Source organism: Crassostrea angulata, chromosome 7, assembly GCF_025612915.1.
Source record: "Crassostrea angulata isolate pt1a10 chromosome 7, ASM2561291v2, whole genome shotgun sequence".
NCBI classification, from domain to species: domain Eukaryota; kingdom Metazoa; phylum Mollusca; class Bivalvia; order Ostreida; family Ostreidae; genus Magallana; species Magallana angulata.
In genome coordinates, this window is record NC_069117.1 from 58,947,328 (window position 1) to 58,968,166 (window position 20,839).

The 20,839-nt window shown below is 33.3% G+C and overlaps 3 protein-coding genes across 3 annotated transcripts; 2 read left to right on the plus strand and 1 right to left on the minus strand.

Annotated features, from left to right (window-relative positions):
- The first annotated feature begins 1,080 nt into the window (after positions 1-1,080).
- Positions 1,081-2,848, plus strand: LOC128156727 (uncharacterized). Its single transcript, XM_052818991.1, has 2 exons — positions 1,081-1,538; positions 2,045-2,848. The coding sequence occupies exons 1-2, from the start codon at positions 1,232-1,234 to the stop codon at positions 2,458-2,460; spliced, it is 723 nt and encodes a 240-aa protein (XP_052674951.1). The 5' UTR covers positions 1,081-1,231; the 3' UTR covers positions 2,461-2,848.
- A 2,818-nt stretch (positions 2,849-5,666) lies between these two features.
- Positions 5,667-9,520, minus strand: LOC128155590 (DNA-directed RNA polymerase I subunit RPA12-like). Its single transcript, XM_052817367.1, has 4 exons — positions 9,239-9,520; positions 9,056-9,153; positions 6,857-6,966; positions 5,667-5,809 (listed from the first exon to the last, which is right to left on the minus strand). Exons 1-4 carry the CDS (start codon positions 9,366-9,368, stop codon positions 5,785-5,787), a joined length of 363 nt encoding a protein of 120 aa, XP_052673327.1. The 5' UTR covers positions 9,369-9,520; the 3' UTR covers positions 5,667-5,784.
- A 159-nt stretch (positions 9,521-9,679) lies between these two features.
- Positions 9,680-17,236, plus strand: LOC128191184 (multifunctional methyltransferase subunit TRM112-like protein). Its single transcript, XM_052863268.1, has 4 exons — positions 9,680-9,816; positions 15,571-15,672; positions 16,535-16,627; positions 16,744-17,236. Exons 1-4 carry the CDS (start codon positions 9,739-9,741, stop codon positions 16,843-16,845), a joined length of 375 nt encoding a protein of 124 aa, XP_052719228.1. The 5' UTR covers positions 9,680-9,738; the 3' UTR covers positions 16,846-17,236.
- The last annotated feature ends 3,603 nt before the right edge of the window (positions 17,237-20,839 follow it).

Sequence of the window (20,839 nt, forward strand, 5' to 3'; positions counted from 1 at the left end):
GGAGCTTTGTTTACAAAACAAAGAATTACAAGCTCTGTATCTTGCTTGTAACTCGATATTTGACTTTTAAGTTTTGAGGAAGCATTAACAATACCCATATTAACCATTCTATACATTAAAAAAGTAAAAATAAGATAAAATTTTGAGCTTGGTCTAAGTTCTTAAGTTAACTGTGAAGCTGTTTACAGTGAATGAAGGTACCATAAGTGTCTATACTGGTTCACTGTTTTGTCAACTTTTTGGGTTTCAATGCAAATGGGCAGATATCTGCAAGTGTTTTTTAAAAAGCTAGTTTAAGGGCAAAGCTGTCAATTCGCCAGCATCATTTGAGGGGAAAAATTGAGAGAAAGAAGAAAAAAGAGAAAAAATGCGGCAACCATGAATTGAACACAATTTGATTGAATTCATCCATGAATTTAATGATTTTTAAAATGGTACGTTATAAGAGGTAATGTGTTCAAGCATAAGGTTTAAGATCAATTGATTTAAACTTGAGTTTTGAATGTTTGAATACTTGGGGACTTCAATAGAAATAACTACTGTTTTCATACAATTTCAGGGAAAGCAGAAACTATTTTAAAAACAGATACCAAACAAGATGTTTTATACAATTTTAAGGAAAACTGAAACGATTTGAAAAAGCAAATACCAAATAAGGTGTCAGGAAATATCTCTCCTGTCAAAGATCTCATGAGTTGAGTAAACTTTTAACACTCATATTCAATAGCTGCTACCAATCTAACTCCTTTCGATTTTGAGTAAATTTGAAATGCTAGTTTAACATCAGAATAATTAAAGCTATAGTGAAATATCAAAACAAGAGGAAGTAATAGTTATCGCGAAAAATCCTTTGCTTCAATTATCCGGCTATTGAAAAAATTAACGAGGACCCCATTCAGTGGATGACTATTTCTAAAAGTGTGCCTTCACCCAATCGAAAACTTCGATGAAAATGCATGCTAACTGCAATTGATGGTCTGGCACTCACCTAAGCGTAGAAAACGAATAGCTTGTGGTGGCCCCGCCCCTCGGCCCCTGCAATGGAATTTAGTGTTGCTATGGCAAGCATCATACCTACTCTGGTCTGCATATCATTTTGTTCTAGGTACGCCCCTGGCTATGGGTATATCTATCGTGAATCGGCTGAAATTGCTAGAACTAAAACACGTGTCTGCTGGACGGTTTCTGATTTAAGGCTGATCGGAAACATACTTACAAACCATCACACATAATGGACGTTTTGCTGAGACAAGTTTTGATTATCTATTTATGTAAAGAAGTACAGGTCAACTTTGTTCATGGCACCTGGAAAGTGATAGACTCCATGTCTGACGTTTACACCAACTCGTCAGTTCTGTCCAGCCATCAGGACGTCACGTGTATCGAGTGCGCCGCCAGGACCCTGATGCTGGACGGAGAGGGTTACTCCTGTAACCGTGGCGACCAGATGTGTATGATCTACAGTGCCTGTCATATAAAGGACCGTCTGACCCCTGGGGACTGGGAGCCAATCGCAGGATGGCTACATTTCTGTACAAGTATAAATCTTCATTTTCTAGGCTCTCCGTCATTATGAAGCAATCTTAAATAATTCTTTGAAACTCAGAATGTGAAAGTATGACCTATATGCATTTTAGATTGCACAATCAAATTTAATCACAGAGCAAATATTTCGACGCTTTTGTTATATACTAGAGATTGCTTTCCTATATTTTTTCCGAATTCCAAAGTTTAAGTAAACCTTTTTTTTAAATAGTTAATTATATGTAAACTTCTGTAACTTGTATGCCATAAATGGATCTGATCAGTCAGTTATTTCAATATATATCAATTGAACCATTTCAAGAAGTTTATTGGACACTTTTGGTTACTACACGATATCTGGACGGCTATAAACCACTAACTTATTGCTTACTTCCAAATCGCTGAACATCAATAGTACAATCGATTGCTACAGGACTAGAAAGTACTATAAGTTTGCACACTAATCCTCATCAGCGTCGATCAAGGTTGATATCTTATTTCTTAATATTTGTCTTTTTAGAAATTAAATTAGCTACAGAATTCGGAGAGGGCTGGCTTGATCTCGGAATACAACTCAGCAGGAGAAAGTCAATACGCTTCCAGGTCAAGGCCACTAGAGGTGTGCATATTGGACTGAATTCTGGAAACAACACGGACAGTCCCGGCTACTGGGTTATACTAGGAGGGTGGAACGGGACAAAATCGTGTCTGAGGGATGGATGGAGTCAGTGTTATTCAAATTACATCGGAACTGTATTAAGTGGCGAACAGTATAGATCGTTCTGGGTCACCTGGAATGAAGGTCGTGTAAGAGTGGGGACAGGGGAAACACCAGGTAACGGAACATTCATGGACCGCGTGTTTCCTAACGTATATACCGTGCGACATGCTCTGATAAGGACAGATGTTAGAGGAGATTGGGTTATTCACTTGTAATGTACCTGCAGCCTCACATATATCATAATTGAGGCGCTTTTTCAAAATTGAATCAAGTTTTTGAAGTTTGCTGTAAGCTTTACCGTCATGTGATTGTATATTCTGTATGAAAATTTTTTCCAGTTTCAGACAATTTTTACCTGTAATGTACCTGCAACATCTAACAGAATTCTCTCCGGTAATAGAGTGTTAAACCAAATCTTTCACGTTTATATGCAGAATTTGAAGTTTCATTGTCGTGGCATTATTATAAAAACTGAAACAAGTTTTTGAAGTTTTTTGCAAGCTTTCTCTACCATGTTGTTGTATTTTCTGTATGAAGGTTCTTTCTTGTTTTAGAAGATTATAATAAATTAATCAAATAAAATTGTTTTTACCTATCTTAATACTTATTGCATATTTAGAAGAAAATTGGAATGCTTCCACGTGTATGTGAGTGTGTGTGTATGCGTGTGCTATCACAAAGGTCGTGTAATTTTGGAGAATATAACTTAGCTATAAAATGAAACGAAGCACCATAGAACAGAATGGTCTTTATTCTATCTCTGATCGTAACAAATCATGTTAAAGTTATTATGTATGAGTTATTAAGGATTATTACTTAACAGGTATCAAGGATTATTATATAAGGTATATAAGGTATTATATATGGTATTCTGAATACAATGCATCTAACTTTCATGATATAATGATACAGCAGGCACGTAACATCGGAGGGGTGGGGCTGTTTTAGCAAATAGTTGTTAGAAAATACGCCCCCCCCCAACAACAACAAAAATAAAACAAAAGAAAAGCTTTGGCAGCAACCCGGTTTTCCTTTTGTGTGAACCATTTGTCAACACCAAATTAATGCCTTTATGGCTTTCGCTACATCTTCCTATTTATTTGTATTTTTAACCTCAAATTAAGAACGGTAGATATTCAGTATCAAAACTTTTCAAAAGTTTTGAAAACCTTACCACTTAGAAATTATTTAAATTCAAATTGACACATGTCATTAAGGAGACAACGTCATAACCCACGGGTTTCTTATCTGTTAAATTGCTTTCAACGCAGTGATACGGAAAGAAAATGAGTGGGTTCCGACGATGATGAGGAGAGTGTAAACGTGCTTACAAAACATTGGTCAATACGTGCATTTTCAAAAAGTAAAAGAAATATTAACTTAAACAAAGATTGCTTTTGACCTGAGGGTGTGTCATGACCTTGGCCAAAGATTATTTGGTCAAGATCAATGTCACTAGCAGGAAAATGATAAAAATCGTGTCCAGTCCATAACATTTTTATGAAAAAACATTGAAAGTTCTTACTTCACACTAAGATTGCTTGTAACCTAAACGTGTGTAATGATTTTGTTCTAAGGTTATTTTGTCAAGTTCAAGGTCATTGGAAAAAAAAAAGTTTATAATTTGTGTCTGCTTTATACTGTTTTTAAGGAGAAACATTTGAAGTTGCTTTTTTAAATAAAGATTGTTGATGACCCGAGGATGTGTCATGAACTTGACCCAGTGTCAGTTGTGCAAGTTCAAGTTCAATTAATTTGAAAAAATGGTTATTTTCTGTCTGCATCATATCTTGTATACATGGAATTGATAAGAAGCTAAAATTTGACACAAAGATTGCTTTTGACATGTACTTAAATATGTCCTGACTTGAACTTTGATCATTTGTGAAAGTTCAGTGTGACTAAGAAAAAGAAGCATCTATAATTTTCTAATATGAAAATACTTAAGTTATGATTTTCTTTTTTTTTTTAGTGGGGAAGGAGGGGGGGAGGGGGTTATTTGTGAGCTTGCTCACAGAACATCCAGTTGGTCCAGTAGAAGCACTCTCCCGCTTTCTTGCAACCAAATTTTCCCTTAAATAAACATTTAGAAAATTAAATTTTGGAGCATTGTTACCCCCTCCCCCAGCTCACATTTTAGGTTAGGGCTGTATAAAAGTTTTGGGAAAATTCAAAATAAATCATATTAAACAAAAGAAGTTATAGCTGCCTCACAACTACCCTCCCCTACCACTACCTCGGATTAGGATTTCAAAGATTTTAGTAATTTTTTCTTTTATTTGCTTGTCAATACATTTCGGATAAATTTGTTCCCAGAAGCAAAAACGATGCAGAGTGCTTGCATGGCCAAACATTATACGGGGAGTTGTCCCTCTGTCCCGCTGAGCACCTCTCGTATAGCACACTCAGTTTGAAGAAGGTGTCGTCGTTTATTTTTGATTTTCTGATTTTACTTTCATCTTATTGACAATCCAGTCTGATTAAAATCACCACCTTTTTCCTTACACCCATCAGGGTTTGATAGGTATAGATAACAGGTCATCTTCACGTGACCTCTATATTTGCACACAACCTATATATACTCTCAGTTACCAAATACATGCCTTTATCTGTTTAATGAGAGGTGCATCTCTTCAATACTCGGTCTGGGGGTTACATAGAAAGCAGGATGAATTAATATGCCTGTCTCCATTTTAAATGTTCCAATTAATTTTCTAAAGCCCTGAATGGTCAGAAGTTTAGGTCATGTGAAGATGACCCCTTATCAATACCTGTCAGCCCCTGTAAGGAGAAGAAGGGTGCTTTTAATCAGACTGATTGACAATCCTTTCCCAACAAGAAGCTGCAATGGAAGACCTCTTCGTTGCTTTGCAACGAGCTCGGCTCTAGTTTTGTCAAAAATTGACAAAGTTCAACAGCTGGTATTTTTGTCAAAAATTATTAAAATCAAAATCCAAATAACATGCACACCTCTGATATATGACCATTAATCTGCAAAACAAAAACTTCCTCTCTTAAAACCTGTAGGGAAAGTTATCTGTACAATAGGGGTACCCTATATGGAATATTTTGCAACAAAATGGCCAAGTTCAACAGCTAATATTTTTCGCAAAAATTAACAAAAATCAAATTCCACAAAATATGTACATCCTTAATACATGTAATATTGATCTGCAAATCAAACAACTTCCGGTCTTGAAAACTGTAGGAGGAGCTTCCTGTACAAAAGGGCTACTCTTTTGGCACCCACCTGCCACCTTTATCACCAATCGAATTTTACCTATAGAAATCCTGGTTAAAAATAAAAGCATTGGAAAAAAAAACAACATAACTTGTCAACAATATTTATGCATTATCTATACATGACAAAAATAAGCTAATATACTAGTCAATAACAGTATTTAGTATTTAATCAAAAATCTAACAAAATGCATCAGATTTATTCTGAATGACACAAACAGTATAAATCTCACAAGTCTAAATTATCAAACACAGACCAAACAATGTTAGTAAATGAAGCAATAAACAGGATGGCCGGGTCAGGAATATTCTATTTCTTGGGATCTGAAAGGAAACAATGAACAATTAAAGATTTAACAATGGTGATTTTGTGTAATAAAGAGCTTCAACATACTTACCTCTTCTACCACATATGATTTAAACATACTTTATTGTTATACTTTCATGTTAAATACTGAAATCTGATTGGTTAAGACGCAGTTCATAATCCGTTCTATTACCCTCAGCGTTAGCAACACACTTAGCAATGGGTAACATTAAAAATTGTTACATGCGCGAAAATTATGCGCGTACGGTTCGCTGTAGAATTCATGTTATTCCTATATAAAAGCAGTAAAATTTTCTTAAAAATTAGGACATTCAATATAACAAAATAAATAGTGCCTGTTTGGGAAAATAACAGTTGAAATTGACACCCCATTTCAACTGTTACCCTCCCAAACAGGCACTATTTATATATTGTATAATCCTATACAAAAGGTTTGATCGCAATTTCTAAGTAACAATACTGACTAGGTTTATAAGATAAACATCTTTACAACTGTTTGTGTATAAATATGAAAATTGCAAGTACACAAATAAGAAAATGAAATTGCATAAAAGTACATGAATATATTAATAGTTTTGTTTGAAGTTGATTCTAGCCAGTAATACCTAAGAAAATCTACCAAATCTCTTAATTATAAGTATTTGGTATACATAAAAACTGCTTTAATATTATACTGTTCTCAACATAAAAAGTTACGGTTCATTTACTGCAGTTCCGCTTGATTTGAGCATTTAAAACTGGGTATTCATGTGCTCCTAAATAAGAGTTGCAAGATGTTACAAGATAAAAAAAGCACCATTACCGGTTATCAAAACCAACCCCATCCCTGACAATCCCACTGACATTATGACCATTAAAGCACTATGCCAAGGTTTTTCATGTTTTGGTATTTTTATTTGACTTAATTACCCATTAGAATATCACATCCAGGCTTACATGTTGTAACTTCTATATGAGCCTGATTGTTGTGTTGTACGAGTTTCTCCTTATAAACTAAAAGACTATTAAACTATTCCACACATTACAATTACAAATGCACTCACTTGCAGTTTAGACAAGTAAAGAAGACAGTCTGTCCTTCGTCAGCCGATCGGGTTTGTCGAGTTGTGTATGACATCTTCTCGTGCCCACACTTGCTGCATTTTCTGTCAGCCTGTGAATTATTATTACTACATTAATAATCCAGAAAACACTTGTTATATAAAAAAAAATAACATGGCATCACTCTCCTTTTAGAAAGTTTCCAATTTTTATACCACCAAAATTATCTACCCAGAAAGCAAGCAGCTGGAGGTTTGATGAAGGAACAATCTTACTTTGATTATGAATGAGGTCGTTGTGTATGCACCATAAGAACACACTAGAACTGTACATTATACACATATTTACAAATTCAATTATTGTTTGGTATGAAATGTATCTTAATTTGCCTTTCATATACCGGAATTACTTTCACACAAGTTCACTTTATCTGTTGTTGGTAGTCACTACAATTAAATAAAATACTGTATACAGGGTTATTTTGCCCTTTTTCATTGCAAACAATTTTGCCCCATCTTTAATTTGCCCAGGCACAGTTGTGTTAAAAGAGAAATAGTTTGAGACATTTGAATTCACCCAGCCTTAAAGGCTGTTTACAACAAGAGCGAAAGCAGCGAAAATAAATTGGGGGATAAATATTTCATACAGCTGTAGTTGATGATATATTAAGGTAATATGTTTTACGGTGCGACCGTTGGGGTTATGATAAATCAATAAAATTATTATGATAAATCATTAAAAATAAAATTAACAACATACCGGTAAATAAATTTGATTGCAAAATAAAAATAAAACACATATTTTTTCAGTAAATTTACATTATTCATAGTTTATAAGATTTGTTATTTATTTATTTATAAGCAGAACAATAGTTCAATCTCAGATACAATGTTGTTGAATAATAAAGATTTTAATGTAAATGTTCATTGCACTGTATCTCCTCTTTAAAGATTGTAACGTACGTCAGTTCATCCCTTTTTTTGCAGTAGACATTTTTTCTTAAACTTACATACAGAAATTGACTTATCATAGAGCCCCCCACCCCCTCCCATGTTAACATTTTTTACTTTTTTTTCAATTTACAAATAGAAAATCGACTTATCATGGAGTTGGCTCCTCCACTTTTAAAAAATAAATTAATTTTTCATTTTTTATTTTTTAATTTACGCTTTAAAAAAAATTTGCTTATCATATTATACAAAGAAAATGGAGTTGCCCCCCCCCCCCCCTTGGGGTTGGGAGCATGTAATAAATGGAAGTAAAAATAAAGAAAACATTGAACTGCTAAAGAGCTGAAGGATTAGAATTTGTATCATTTTGAGAATTAACCTTTTTTCTCTTTTTGCTTGTAAAGATTTTTTGGATGAGGCTGCTATCCACCCACCCACCCCCTTCAAAAAAAAACGATGCAACGTGTACGTTCCTGGAAATTAACGTTACCGTAATTATAGTGAATAAAATAAATGTGAGCATTCATCCAAATGAGTGCAAGTTACAACTGTTTCCTATATCTGAAGAAATGTCCTCATTCTTTAGCTTTGCAAGATTTTGAGAGGATTTTCAGCAGATTTACAATAACTTCAGTTAGAGTAATTTCCCCTTATTGTGACATCAAAGTCCACGTTGGTTAAGTGTCGTATGACTTTTTAAAACTCCCCTGAGAAATAAAAGTGCGCGAAGTATACTGTTTTATTTACTTAAAAAGCATGATGTTCTTAAAATTACACATCTTAAATGCTTAAATGCTACACATCAAAAGTTTTACTTTGATTCTCGCGAGAACATGAGGTTGGAAACCATTGGTACTATGAATTGTGGGTCAAAATTTACTGACAACGTAAAAATCTATCGGATCAATGTGTAACATTTGTGACATCACTCGATTATTTTTGATCGAGTGTACTGAGGTGAACTTTAGTGGTAACATTGATTGTATGTTGTATACATCGTTATTGTTTTTATTGTCTTGCTGGTTTTGTGAGAGTGTGAAGTGATAACTAGTGCAATGATTACAGGGAACTACTGGGACGATTAAAACAATGCATTATTGGTCCGATTTACTGACGCCAAAAAAATGTTGAATGAATGTGCAACTAGTCCGAATTTTCTATTCACACACGCCTTGCCGGTAGAGCTCGCTTCGCGCCGGCGCTGCACGCCAGTGAGCTGTGCTCGCTATCATGATCTGAAGAAGAACTCACCAGAGGTCCGCTGCTTGTCTCCCCTTCTTCAGCATTTGTCTGCAGAGTTTCAGGGCGGTTGAACACAATGCTTGATGTGATTTTGACTCCATCAAATTCTGTTTTGAAAAAAGAGATATAAAAAGCAAAGATTATTTTGTTATAATACTTGTAAACATTTCATCTTACAACATTTACACCTACCTTGGACATGGATCTTGTAACCACACAGTTTACATGTGACGTAGTCGTCCATTCCTGGAAGAGGAAGAATTGTCCCGCATGTTGGACAAAACTCCAGGTCAGTTACAAAGGAGTTACTCTTCTTTGACATCACCCTCTCTTGTAATTGGTATCTTACTGTATATGTAGTATTGTAAGAAATTTGAAATTCAAAGTCACAAGTCACAAAAACAAGTCAGCCGAGTGTACAACATCATGTGTAGATGATGGGAGCTGCCATATTGAATTTGTAAAATTTAGGAATGGCATAGGGAAAATTGATAAAAACGAATATATTTATATGTTGTAAATTAATAAAATAATAATAAATATACATATATTTTAGTTGGAAATATTTTTTCATATATTAAAATTAACTCTGATTTACAAAAGTCAATGTCAAAAACGATGATGGTGTACTTTTTTTTATTATTTCGTTTTGTCATAAATATTTGTAAACTTGTTCAGTATCTATCACCAACATGAAGCTGCTAACTCACAATTTTCTGACATCAAACATCATTAAAGGAGTCAAGAATGGATATCCTTTGAGTATTTTGGTATGAATGTGATTCGTTATTATATATATATATTTTTGGTTGTTTTTATGCTTATGGAAAGATGAGATAATTTTCCAAATTCTGCGCCCTTTTGGGCATGCAAAGCAGGGGTGTTGCTAAAACGCGGAACGGAAAACGGAACGGAATGGAAAATATCATCACGTTTATCGCTTAAAAAGGGTATAGACTGGCCAGAAACGATTTACTTTGTATCTTTTATTTATATCTAATGAATGATTATCAACATGTTGCTATCTTATTAATATTCATATGAATGTCTATCAATTATAGCATTGTGTTCATTCGGCTTTAGTTGAGTACGAAACGGAAAAATCAAATGTATACGAATTGTGAAACATTAACATGATTAAACGAGCAAATTAGCCATAACTTTTTACTTATTTTTCTTGTATGGCATTGCTGGCATATCAGCGTAACGCACGCAGTTAGTGAAAGCGTTTTATGTGTGTTTTGAGTATTTTTATATTTCAAATATGATGTACATGTATATACTTACATCAAAATTGAACTTTCGGTGTTCTAGACGATCTTTTATCATACAGACGATACAGTATCATTGAGATGGAAGAAAAAAAAACGTAGGACTGACGACATTAAAAATTAAAATACAGTAAACATTAAAATACCCGGTAATTTGTGGAACTAGTAATTTGTGAAACTAGTATTTTTAGCAATGCAATTTTGTTTACGTTTGCATTACTAAGCAGTTGTTTATTCCAGCAGCTATATACACATGATCCGAATAGAGAGCTCTAGACGTTGCCTGGTTTGATTTTCCGATTATATATTGAGACTATAGTCTGTCGATCCCAAAATATTCATGCAGCACATTTGGACGATTTATAATGGAAAATGTTGACATCTATTCTCCATTTGGAAAAGACCTTGCACACATTTTCAACACTATCATCCAGGTCTGTTGAAATGCAAAACCCCGTAGACTTCTTTATTTTTAGCCGTGTATTTATACCAGCTGATAAACTAGAGAGGACGTTTTAAAGAAAGAATAATGAGAATGTTTAATGCTTCTAAAAGAGAATCGCTTGAACCCTGAGGTATATATAAATATACAGCAAAAAGTGAATCGAGGATATTTTGGGACAGAATATAGTGGTCAATGCATGTACTGTTAATTTTGAGGAAATAAACATTCTTGAATAAATAATCTAATATTGCTAATCTTTCAAAACAAATTAAAAAGGTACATAAAGTATATCGTTTTAGCATTATTAACAAATCTATGAGGTAAATAACATTAGATAAGATTTTCCGTTTTCCCTTCCGTTCCGCTTTCCGTTCCGTTTTCCGTTCCGCGTTTTAGCAACACCCTGCGAAGCAGAGACATAAATAAATAAAACAGATACAACAATTAACGTTCTTACTATAATACCGTGGAAGAACTCATATATTTTGGCCAGGTCTAGTACAATCACTAGTTTTAGCTACGTAGCTTGATTTACCTACATAGCTTTAAATATGTATACCTACATGAAGTAGGTGTATTTAACTACCTTTTTCAAATTTTGCATTTTAAGTAAAACAGACAAAAAATGGCATGGAACTAACAGCCTATATTTGTACTGTGTAGTTTTAGAAAAGCAACACAGAGCAGAAATAGTTGAGCAGTTTTAAGCAAAACATGCCTTTCTATAGTTTGAGTTTGAGTAAGTGTATGCTGATGCATGGGTAATAAGGGTGATAACTTCACGTTGTGCTGAAGTATTGCTATTCATTAATAAATTATCATGTTAACCAGAGAACTGCTCTTCTTTGTTATTCCATTTAAGAAGTAGCTGTTTGATAACACATACACAGTTATTCATAGCCTCAAACTTTTAGAACTTTGAAAGCAATTGCGCTGAAAGAGCAACATTTTCAAGAATGATATTTTTCATGAATTGTTTTTAAATCAGTTCAAAGTTGAAAATTATTGCTGCTACTAAGTGCGACTTTTTGTACAGCTGCCCATTTTAGAAGAATGTATGATTGAGTAGCTATATAAACCTACTTCAGGTAGATAAATAAAGCTTTATATGTAATTCAAGCTAAGTAGCTAAATCTATTTATTGTACTGCACCTGTTCATGGTATTAAACACATTCTTGAGGAGAGCAGCAAAAATCAACAAATTTTAACTTGAATGCTGCTAAACTATTATTTCTAAGAATTTGGATTTTTTTTCAGTTTTATTTAACATGAGTGATTGTGTTAACATTTAAACATTTATAAAGTCAGAGCTCACTATGACGTGTGTAATAAATCGCACAACAACAACACAGGTAGGGCCTCATTGATTTAGGGCCTTCCCTGATATATCTTATAAAATCTGCACCACATGTATCTGCCAAGTTAAATAAAATGACTGTGTTTCCCATTCTTCAACCTACACTGTACCATGTTATATTTGAAAACCCTGATTTTTTATTGACATTTTCTAAAGAAAAGGAATTATTATTAGTTTCACTTATTCTTATATTATCATTAAATCAAAGTACTGAAAGTACTGGAAAGATTTCATAGAGAGGCACTGTAGAATTCATATACAAAATTTAAAAAATCCAACATTTTCCTGTATGCAGACCAGCCAATATCTTCCTTTTTCCTCTAATATAAGCTTCTAATTTCTCTTTAAAATTTCTCACGTCGATTTATTGCAAAGAAGTACATTTTTTAAAAAGTGTTTTAAGGAACAAGGAGTCATTCTTTGAGTATTATGAGATGATCAAATACAGTCAGGGTGATCAAATCCAATAAGGCCAAAAGGGCTTTATGATAGATTTGATCATGCCCGACCATATCTAATCACCTCATTATTTTTAACGAATGATTCCTTATTACTTATTTAATTTTCCGCAATTGTATGATTTAATTTTAAAATACCGGTAATCATCGATGAACTGTATTGTACCTTACATTACAAATTCAATTCTTAGTGTTATCACAAACAAAAACACCGGAAAAGGTAAATATTCAGGTTTGAACTCCCTCGGTGCATAAGTAACTGCATGTTATAAAAAAGTAGGAGAGGGCAATAAATCTGTAAACATGAGATGACTCAGTTGTGTTGATTAGGAATTAGAAATCTTATGATGAAATATGGTGGGTATGCATTATTGGGAATGCATATTTTCATCACAAAGTTTCTGATATTTTCATTGCCAATCTAACAATAATGCTACGGGCGCTGCGATACTGTCTAGGGGTGCACCGGTTTACTCCGATTTTAGCTATTCAAGGAGATAGTGGCTGGTTTCCTTCATTCTATCGCCATCAACTTAACATGCTACGATTGTGGAACCATCTTGTTACTATGAGTGACGACAGACTTACAAAATTAGTTTTCATGTGGGACTTAGAAAAATCAAATAACCAAAACTGGTCACATCATGTTAAACTTTTACTACAATCTATCGATATGTCAACATGTTTTTTAAATCAGGAGGTGTGTAACTTGAACTTAGCCGAGATCAAACTTCAACAGAAATTTGTGAATGACTGGCAAAATGAACTACAAAGTGTTTCAAAACTAAGAACTTACAGGTCTTTCAAAAGTGATTTTAATTTAGAAAAATACGTTACAATGGACATACCCAAACCTCATAGATCTATATTAGCACAATTTAGGTGTGGTGTTCTTCCTATCAGAATAGAAACAGGGCAATTTAGGGGGGAGGAAGTAAACGATAGGCTTTGTATTATATGTTCTGTAGAAGCAATAGAAGACAAATTTCATTTTTTATTACATTGTACATCTTATTCAAAACTTAGAACCGAATTCTTTACTAGTATTGGCTTTAATAATCGATCACTAAACATGTCAGACTCAGACTGCACTGGTTTTCTCTTATCTAACTTTCCTAGACAAACAGCAAAATTTGTATATTCAGCTTTTATGTGCAGACAATCTATCCTGTATAAAAATAACAGTGCGTAAACTTATTATTTGTATATTCATGTTTATAAAGTGACATATAGGTCCGATGGGCCGGGTGTTTATTCATTAAGGTATTATATCATATACATGTATCTTTATTTGTTTATAAAACACATGTCACTATAATAAATCATTTACTTACTTACTTACTAATGCATACAATGATGTTTTTTTATGCAATGATGCATTTTAACATTATACTGTTTTTTTTTTTTTTATATATTAAATGTCTTTAAACTTCTGATCAATTCATTTGTCATAATAAAAAAAAAGTCATTTTAGTATCCTATTTTAGGTATTTAAAAAAATCATTAAATGTTTGCATCAATTAAACAGGGATGGGGTCAATTACAATGGAAAGTAATTAATTAAATTACAATTACTTGCTTAAATTCTTCAATTAAATTACCATTACCATTACAAGAGTTTTCAAATGTAATTAATTAAATTACAATTACTTTGCAGATGTAATTAATTAAATTACAAATTACATTTTCATCAAAACTTACTAAAACCATGATTTATATACAACACATAAACATTTAAGGAGGTATATCTATAAAATGAATAAAATTTCCTCATAATCAAAATAATTTCACTGTTTGAGAATTTGCTAACTATTCTGATAATTAGTTACAATTTTTGGAAAGAAAAAATATATATTTGGTTTTTATTGATTATTTTAAAACGCAGGTACTGGTAGTCACAATAAGGAGGTGTCCCATACACCCTGACATTCAATAAACATTTAAAAGTCATATCCCTTAACCTACACCTACCATGTCAAATAAAGTATTTCTTGCATGCAAAATTATTATATAAAAACTTTCTCCTTTGCATTTTTCAACACTATTTTTTTTTTCTTTTGTAAATACAATGCCGAAGTACAGGTTAATCTCGGGTAGAGGACAGACTATAATTGTTATCAAAACATAATTCACACCTGTTGTTCTCTACCTAATTATCAAAATGTTTGCAATAAGGGAACATACCCTGTGGATATGTTTGGCATCAAAAACTTAAACCCATTTGAGGCCATACATTTTAGCTCTGTGTATTTTAGGCTATCAATTACAAAGCATGACTTGATAGTTTATATAATTTCGATAACACTGATTTTGTTTGTAAATTAAACAATGATGTTTTAAACTAACTTAATGATAATTGACACACTAATTATTCTAATAAGAAGGGAAATAAGTATTTGTAAGAAAAAAGAGATCAAACAAATCATCAAATACATTTGGGAAACTTATCATTAAATATTGAATCATTGAAAAAATCCATTTTGAAAAATATTTAGTATGATATATATAATAATAGTTCAATGCTTTGTAACTACTCTTCGAACTTGACCTAATGTACCATTGTGTGGGGGAAAATGGGTAGTGGACAGCTTAATGTTTATATGTCCATCAGTGTGTAATTGAAAGTAATTGAAAAGTAATTGGAATTACATGCCTTTTTTTAAAGTAATTAATTAAATTACCATTACATGTAATTGAAAATGTGGCCAATTACACATTACTTCCAATTACATCAAAATTTGTAATTAATTACACTCAATTACCATTACAAATTACCATTACCCCATCCCTGCAATTAAAAGAAGAATCATTATACATGTATTTAGATAAATGAGAGAGAGAGAGAAAGAGATAGAGAGATTATTTAATTTTATGTTAAGTAATTGGATAGGCCACAAAGTCTGCCATCAGAATTTTAGACAAAATAAAATAATTTCAATACCTGCTTTCATCACCAATTACTTTAAATCTGACTAGTGACTTTTTTTTTCAGCCAGGGAAAGTGGAGATGAAGGAAGTTGACTTTAATCCAGAGTTCATCACAAGAATGTTACCAAAAATAGAATGGTCAGCTCTCCAGAAGGCTGCCAAGGAGGTAAGTACAGTTAAACCGTACCAGGGAACATGTTATCTTGTTGGTTCCATTTTTGTGTATGTGAGTGGAGACTATGGGAAAAATTAACAACAGTAAAACTACTATCATTAAATGTAATTAAGAAGAGGCATTGCTTGGATATATTGGATCGAGCAAAATTATTGCAGTGAACCCTTTCTCTCCGTTATGTAATCTACACAAAATGATACAGAATTCTTTGTACCCCTGTGTACTGTAAGTTCTAATTAAACACAAGGCATTGATACCTGGGTAAAAACGAGAAAACTGACAACAGTGAACAACCTATATGAAATTATACAAAGTTTGACACTTGCAATTTTAAATATCACAATTAGAAACAGAACTATGGAATTGCAAAATTATGTACCCACAAAAAAAAAAGAAATCTACAGTTATTTGAACTCTGGTTAGCAGGGTTTGAGACAATACCTTGCAAATCAAGTTCTATTTACATCATTTAAAAGTACCAGTGTTGCAGACTTTCCATTTACATATATAACAAAGTGTAACTCAGAAAATATTGTCATTACTTATCAGTTTGACATCAATGATAAATGGTTTGAAAATAAGTGTATGGATCAACTGTTTCAATTCCTAAGTAGGCTTACAGTACTGAGTTTTAAAACATAATTTATAGACAGCATCTAACAATTTGTTAGGTATTAAGCCCACTCAAAAAACAATGCCCAGGATATTAATTTGCCTGTACATGAATTTGATAATAATTTAGAATTAATGGATTGTAATTTAAACATGCACCACCCTCTCTGATACTCTTATACATGCAACTGGGTGGGTGAATTTGGAGCTTTTATTATAGTCTCTGTGATTGACTTTACAGTGTGGGTTTGAGGAGGGCTTACCCGACACTGTTGGGGAGGAACAACTTGGAGACACAGACCTCCTGAAGAGAGTCCACAAAGCATTACTGGAGGTAGGTGTACAAGTCTCGCAGTCTAAACAACAAATGACACTTACCAGCATGAATTATGTATCTGATTGTAACTTGGACACCATGTTCACTCTCAGTACTTTGATTTTTGTCTGTAGATAGAGGTGATTGAGGGAAAGTTGGTCTGTCCCGAGTCAGGCAGGGAATTCCCCATTAATAACGGGATCCCAAACATGCTGTTGAATGAAGACGAAGTGTGACACAAGGTGTCATCGGTCAATGTATACACTGTTAAAGGAAGTTTTCTCTGCGTCTCTTCGGCAAGTTGTTTAAATCAGAGGAGGGGGTGGGGTCACAGTTGTAAAGATGTGTGTGGACACTTGGATTTTAACAGACTGAATGGTTTGATGTTACTTCTTGTTGCTGAATGTATGCACTTGATGTGTGAGGTTGTTTGTTGTTGAGAGTAATGTATGTTTATGTGTGCAGGGTTGTATGTTGCCAAGTGCCCGTTGTGTGTTCATGCAAAAAGCATTACATTGTATCTGTTGTTTTGTAAGTTTTTGTTTATATCATTATCATGAATGAGAGCATCATTTAGGTTTGTGATTGAATAAACATCAATATATATTAAATCCTGGGAATCTACAAGTCTTATTCATTTCATCCACTATGGAACTTGATTTTCAATTTGTGAAAACAAGAAGCTCCAATATAGGGGTCGTTTGATATCTTTTTTAAGTGGTTTGTTAATTTTTATTAAGTTTGTTGCAGAGAAATTATATCAGTACTACATACCTGTACCTGTACACCTACATGTATATACCTGTACCTGTACACCTACATGTATGTACCTGTACCTGTACACCTTCATGTATATACCTGTACACCTACATCTATATACCTGTACCTGTACACCTACATCTATATACCTGTACCTGTACACCTACATCTATATACCTGTACCTGTACACCTTCATGTATATACCTGTAACTGTACACCTACATGTATATACCTGTACCTGTACACCTACATGTATATACCTGTACACCTTCATGTATATACCTGTACCTGTACACCTACATGTATATACCTGTACATCTTCATGTATATACCTGTACCTGTACACCTACATGTATATACCTGTACACCTACATCTATATACCTGTACCTGTACACCTATATGTATATACCTGTACACCTACATGTATATACCTGTACCTGTACACCTACATGTATATACCTGTACACCTACATGTATATACCTGTACCTGTACACCTACATGTATATACCTGTACCTGTACACCTACATCTATATACCTGTACCTGTACACCTACATCTATATACCTGTACCTGTACACCTTCATGTATATACCTGTAACTGTACACCTACATGTATATACCTGTACCTGTACACCTACATGTATATACCTGTACACCTACATCTATATACCTGTACCTGTACACCTATATGTATATACCTGTACACCTACATGTATATACCTGTACCTGTACACCTACATGTATATACCTGTACCTGTACACCTACATGTATATACCTGTACCTGTACACCTACATGTATATACCTGTACCTGTACACCTACATGTATATACCTGTACCTGTACACCTCCATGTATGTACCTGTACACCTGCATGTATATACCTGTACACCTTCATGTATATACCTGTACCTGTACACCTAAATGTATATACCTGTACACCTACATGTATATACCTGTACCTGTACACCTACATGTATATACCTGTACCTGTACACCTATATGTATATACCTGTACACCTACATGTATATACCTGTACCTGTACACCTACATGTATATACCTGTACCTGTACACCTACATCTATATACCTGTACCTGTACACCTACATCTATATACCTGTACCTGTACACCTTCATGTATATACCTGTACCTGTACACCTACATGTATATACCTGTACCTGTACACCTACATGTATATACCTGTACACCTACATCTATATACCTGTACCTGTACACCTATATGTATATACCTGTACACCTACATGTATATACCTGTACCTGTACACCTACATGTATATACCTGTACCTGTACACCTACATGTATATACCTGTACCTGTACACCTACATGTATATACCTGTACCTGTACACCTACATGTATATACCTGTACCTGTACACCTCCATGTATGTACCTGTACACCTGCATGTATATACCTGTACACCTTCATGTATATACCTGTACCTGTACACCTAAATGTATATACCTGTACACCTACATGTATATACTGTACCTGTACACCTACATCTATATATCTGTACCTGTACACCTTCATGTATATACCTGTACCTGTACACCTACATCTATATACCTGTAAATGTACACCTACATCTATATACCTGTAACTGTACACCTACATGTATATACCTGTACATGTACACCTACAAGTATATACCTGTACATGTACATCTATGTTCTAAAGACCAAGGTTATTCAGTTGACCTCTATTTATTACTTTTAAATATTATTTGATAAGACAACTCATGGTTAATTCATTTTATCACAATTGATTGAAAATGAGAAAAGGGTACTTTTTTGCACATTTTGAGATTTTTACAGAATTGAATAAAACACATCTCAAAGTTGTCAAATGTTTTAGTGAATCTATTTCAACAGGAAAAAATGTGACTTCGTGTTCTGCACATGCAACGTCAAAACAATTTTAATGTAAAAGCGACCGTGAGATTGAACCGTAATAAATGTAAACTTCAGCACTCTGTAAATTTATTTATTTTTGGACTTCTTTGTAGGTCGATATGTGGTTATAAAAACCCATATAGATATAGACCGAGCTTGCAAGGTCAATATATATACCTCGATATACCTGTCATGATGACAGGATGAGCCTATATTATGATTTGATTTGAACATATTTTATTATGCAAATATATATTTACATATAAGTAGATTAGGCAGCAGGCAATGCCCATGTAAGCCTTCTCCATAAGGTGCAAGGTAATACATAGAAAGTCCAAGATATAAATGAAAAATTAAATAATACACTTTTTTAAAAGTATGATGTAGCATAAGAATATATATTCAGATGGGAAAAAAAGAGCAAAAACCGGTTCGTGGAAAAAAGAAATAAAAAAACAAACCCAAAAACGTAAATAGTACAGTTACAGCATAAGTATACTACTTTTGCGTACATGTATTAGATATATAGATATAGTTACGATCATTTTAAAACTAAATCTCTTCATTATATTTAGGACAGTCAAAGAAAAAATGATATGCATTTTCAGTATGATAGCCACAATTTTCACAGATTGACTTTTCACGAATAAAATCATCAAAAAGGCCACCATTTAAACTACTAGCATTGTTTCTTAATTAACAATGTATACTATTTTCTCTACCATTCCCAAAATTAAAGAGTTTATTTGGAGTTTTGAAATATTGTTTCTTAATGGAGTTTGAGAAAGAAGACAATGATGGGAGACTTCTAATGTCCAGAGGTAATTCATGTCGGCGACTAATTAGCTACGTTTGATTGCACGCACATATTGCCAGTAAACATCTTCATAAAATATCAATGTTAAAATGTACCAGTTAGTGAAAATTAATAAAAATAAACCACAATCGATGAAGGATGATGATTTCAACGAAAAGAATCTTTTAAAATATTCATATCATAATGTACCATTCCGTTTTCATCAATCAAAACCAATCTCAAATTTTGTTTTCTTTATAAAATAATAATTTCATAATGCATCGGCGCACCACTCCATGTAGATCAAGAAGATGCAGAGAATTGCAATGGATTTTTTCTAACTTTTTATCTTTCCGTGAATATCATCAAAATTGTGGTAGGAGATTGTAATTAAAATATCTCTGAATTTTTTAGTAAAACACTATATGTTTTTCCGTATAAAATATTCATTTCATAATGTACCATTCCGCGTAAGGCAATCTAACTTGGTGCAGGGAATTGCAATAAAAGAGTTCTCTGAATTTTAAGTAAAACACAGTATGTTTTTCTGCATGAAATATTCATTTATAATGTACCATTCTATGTTGATCAATCAAAATTGATGCAGGGAATTGCAAAAAAAAAAAGAATTCTATAAACTTTCAGTGAAACGAAAATGTGTTTTCTTTATACAATATTAATTTTAATTAACTGTGTACCAGTCCGTGTGAATCAATCAAAATAATCGCATATGATGGAGATGACTGTAATTACAAAA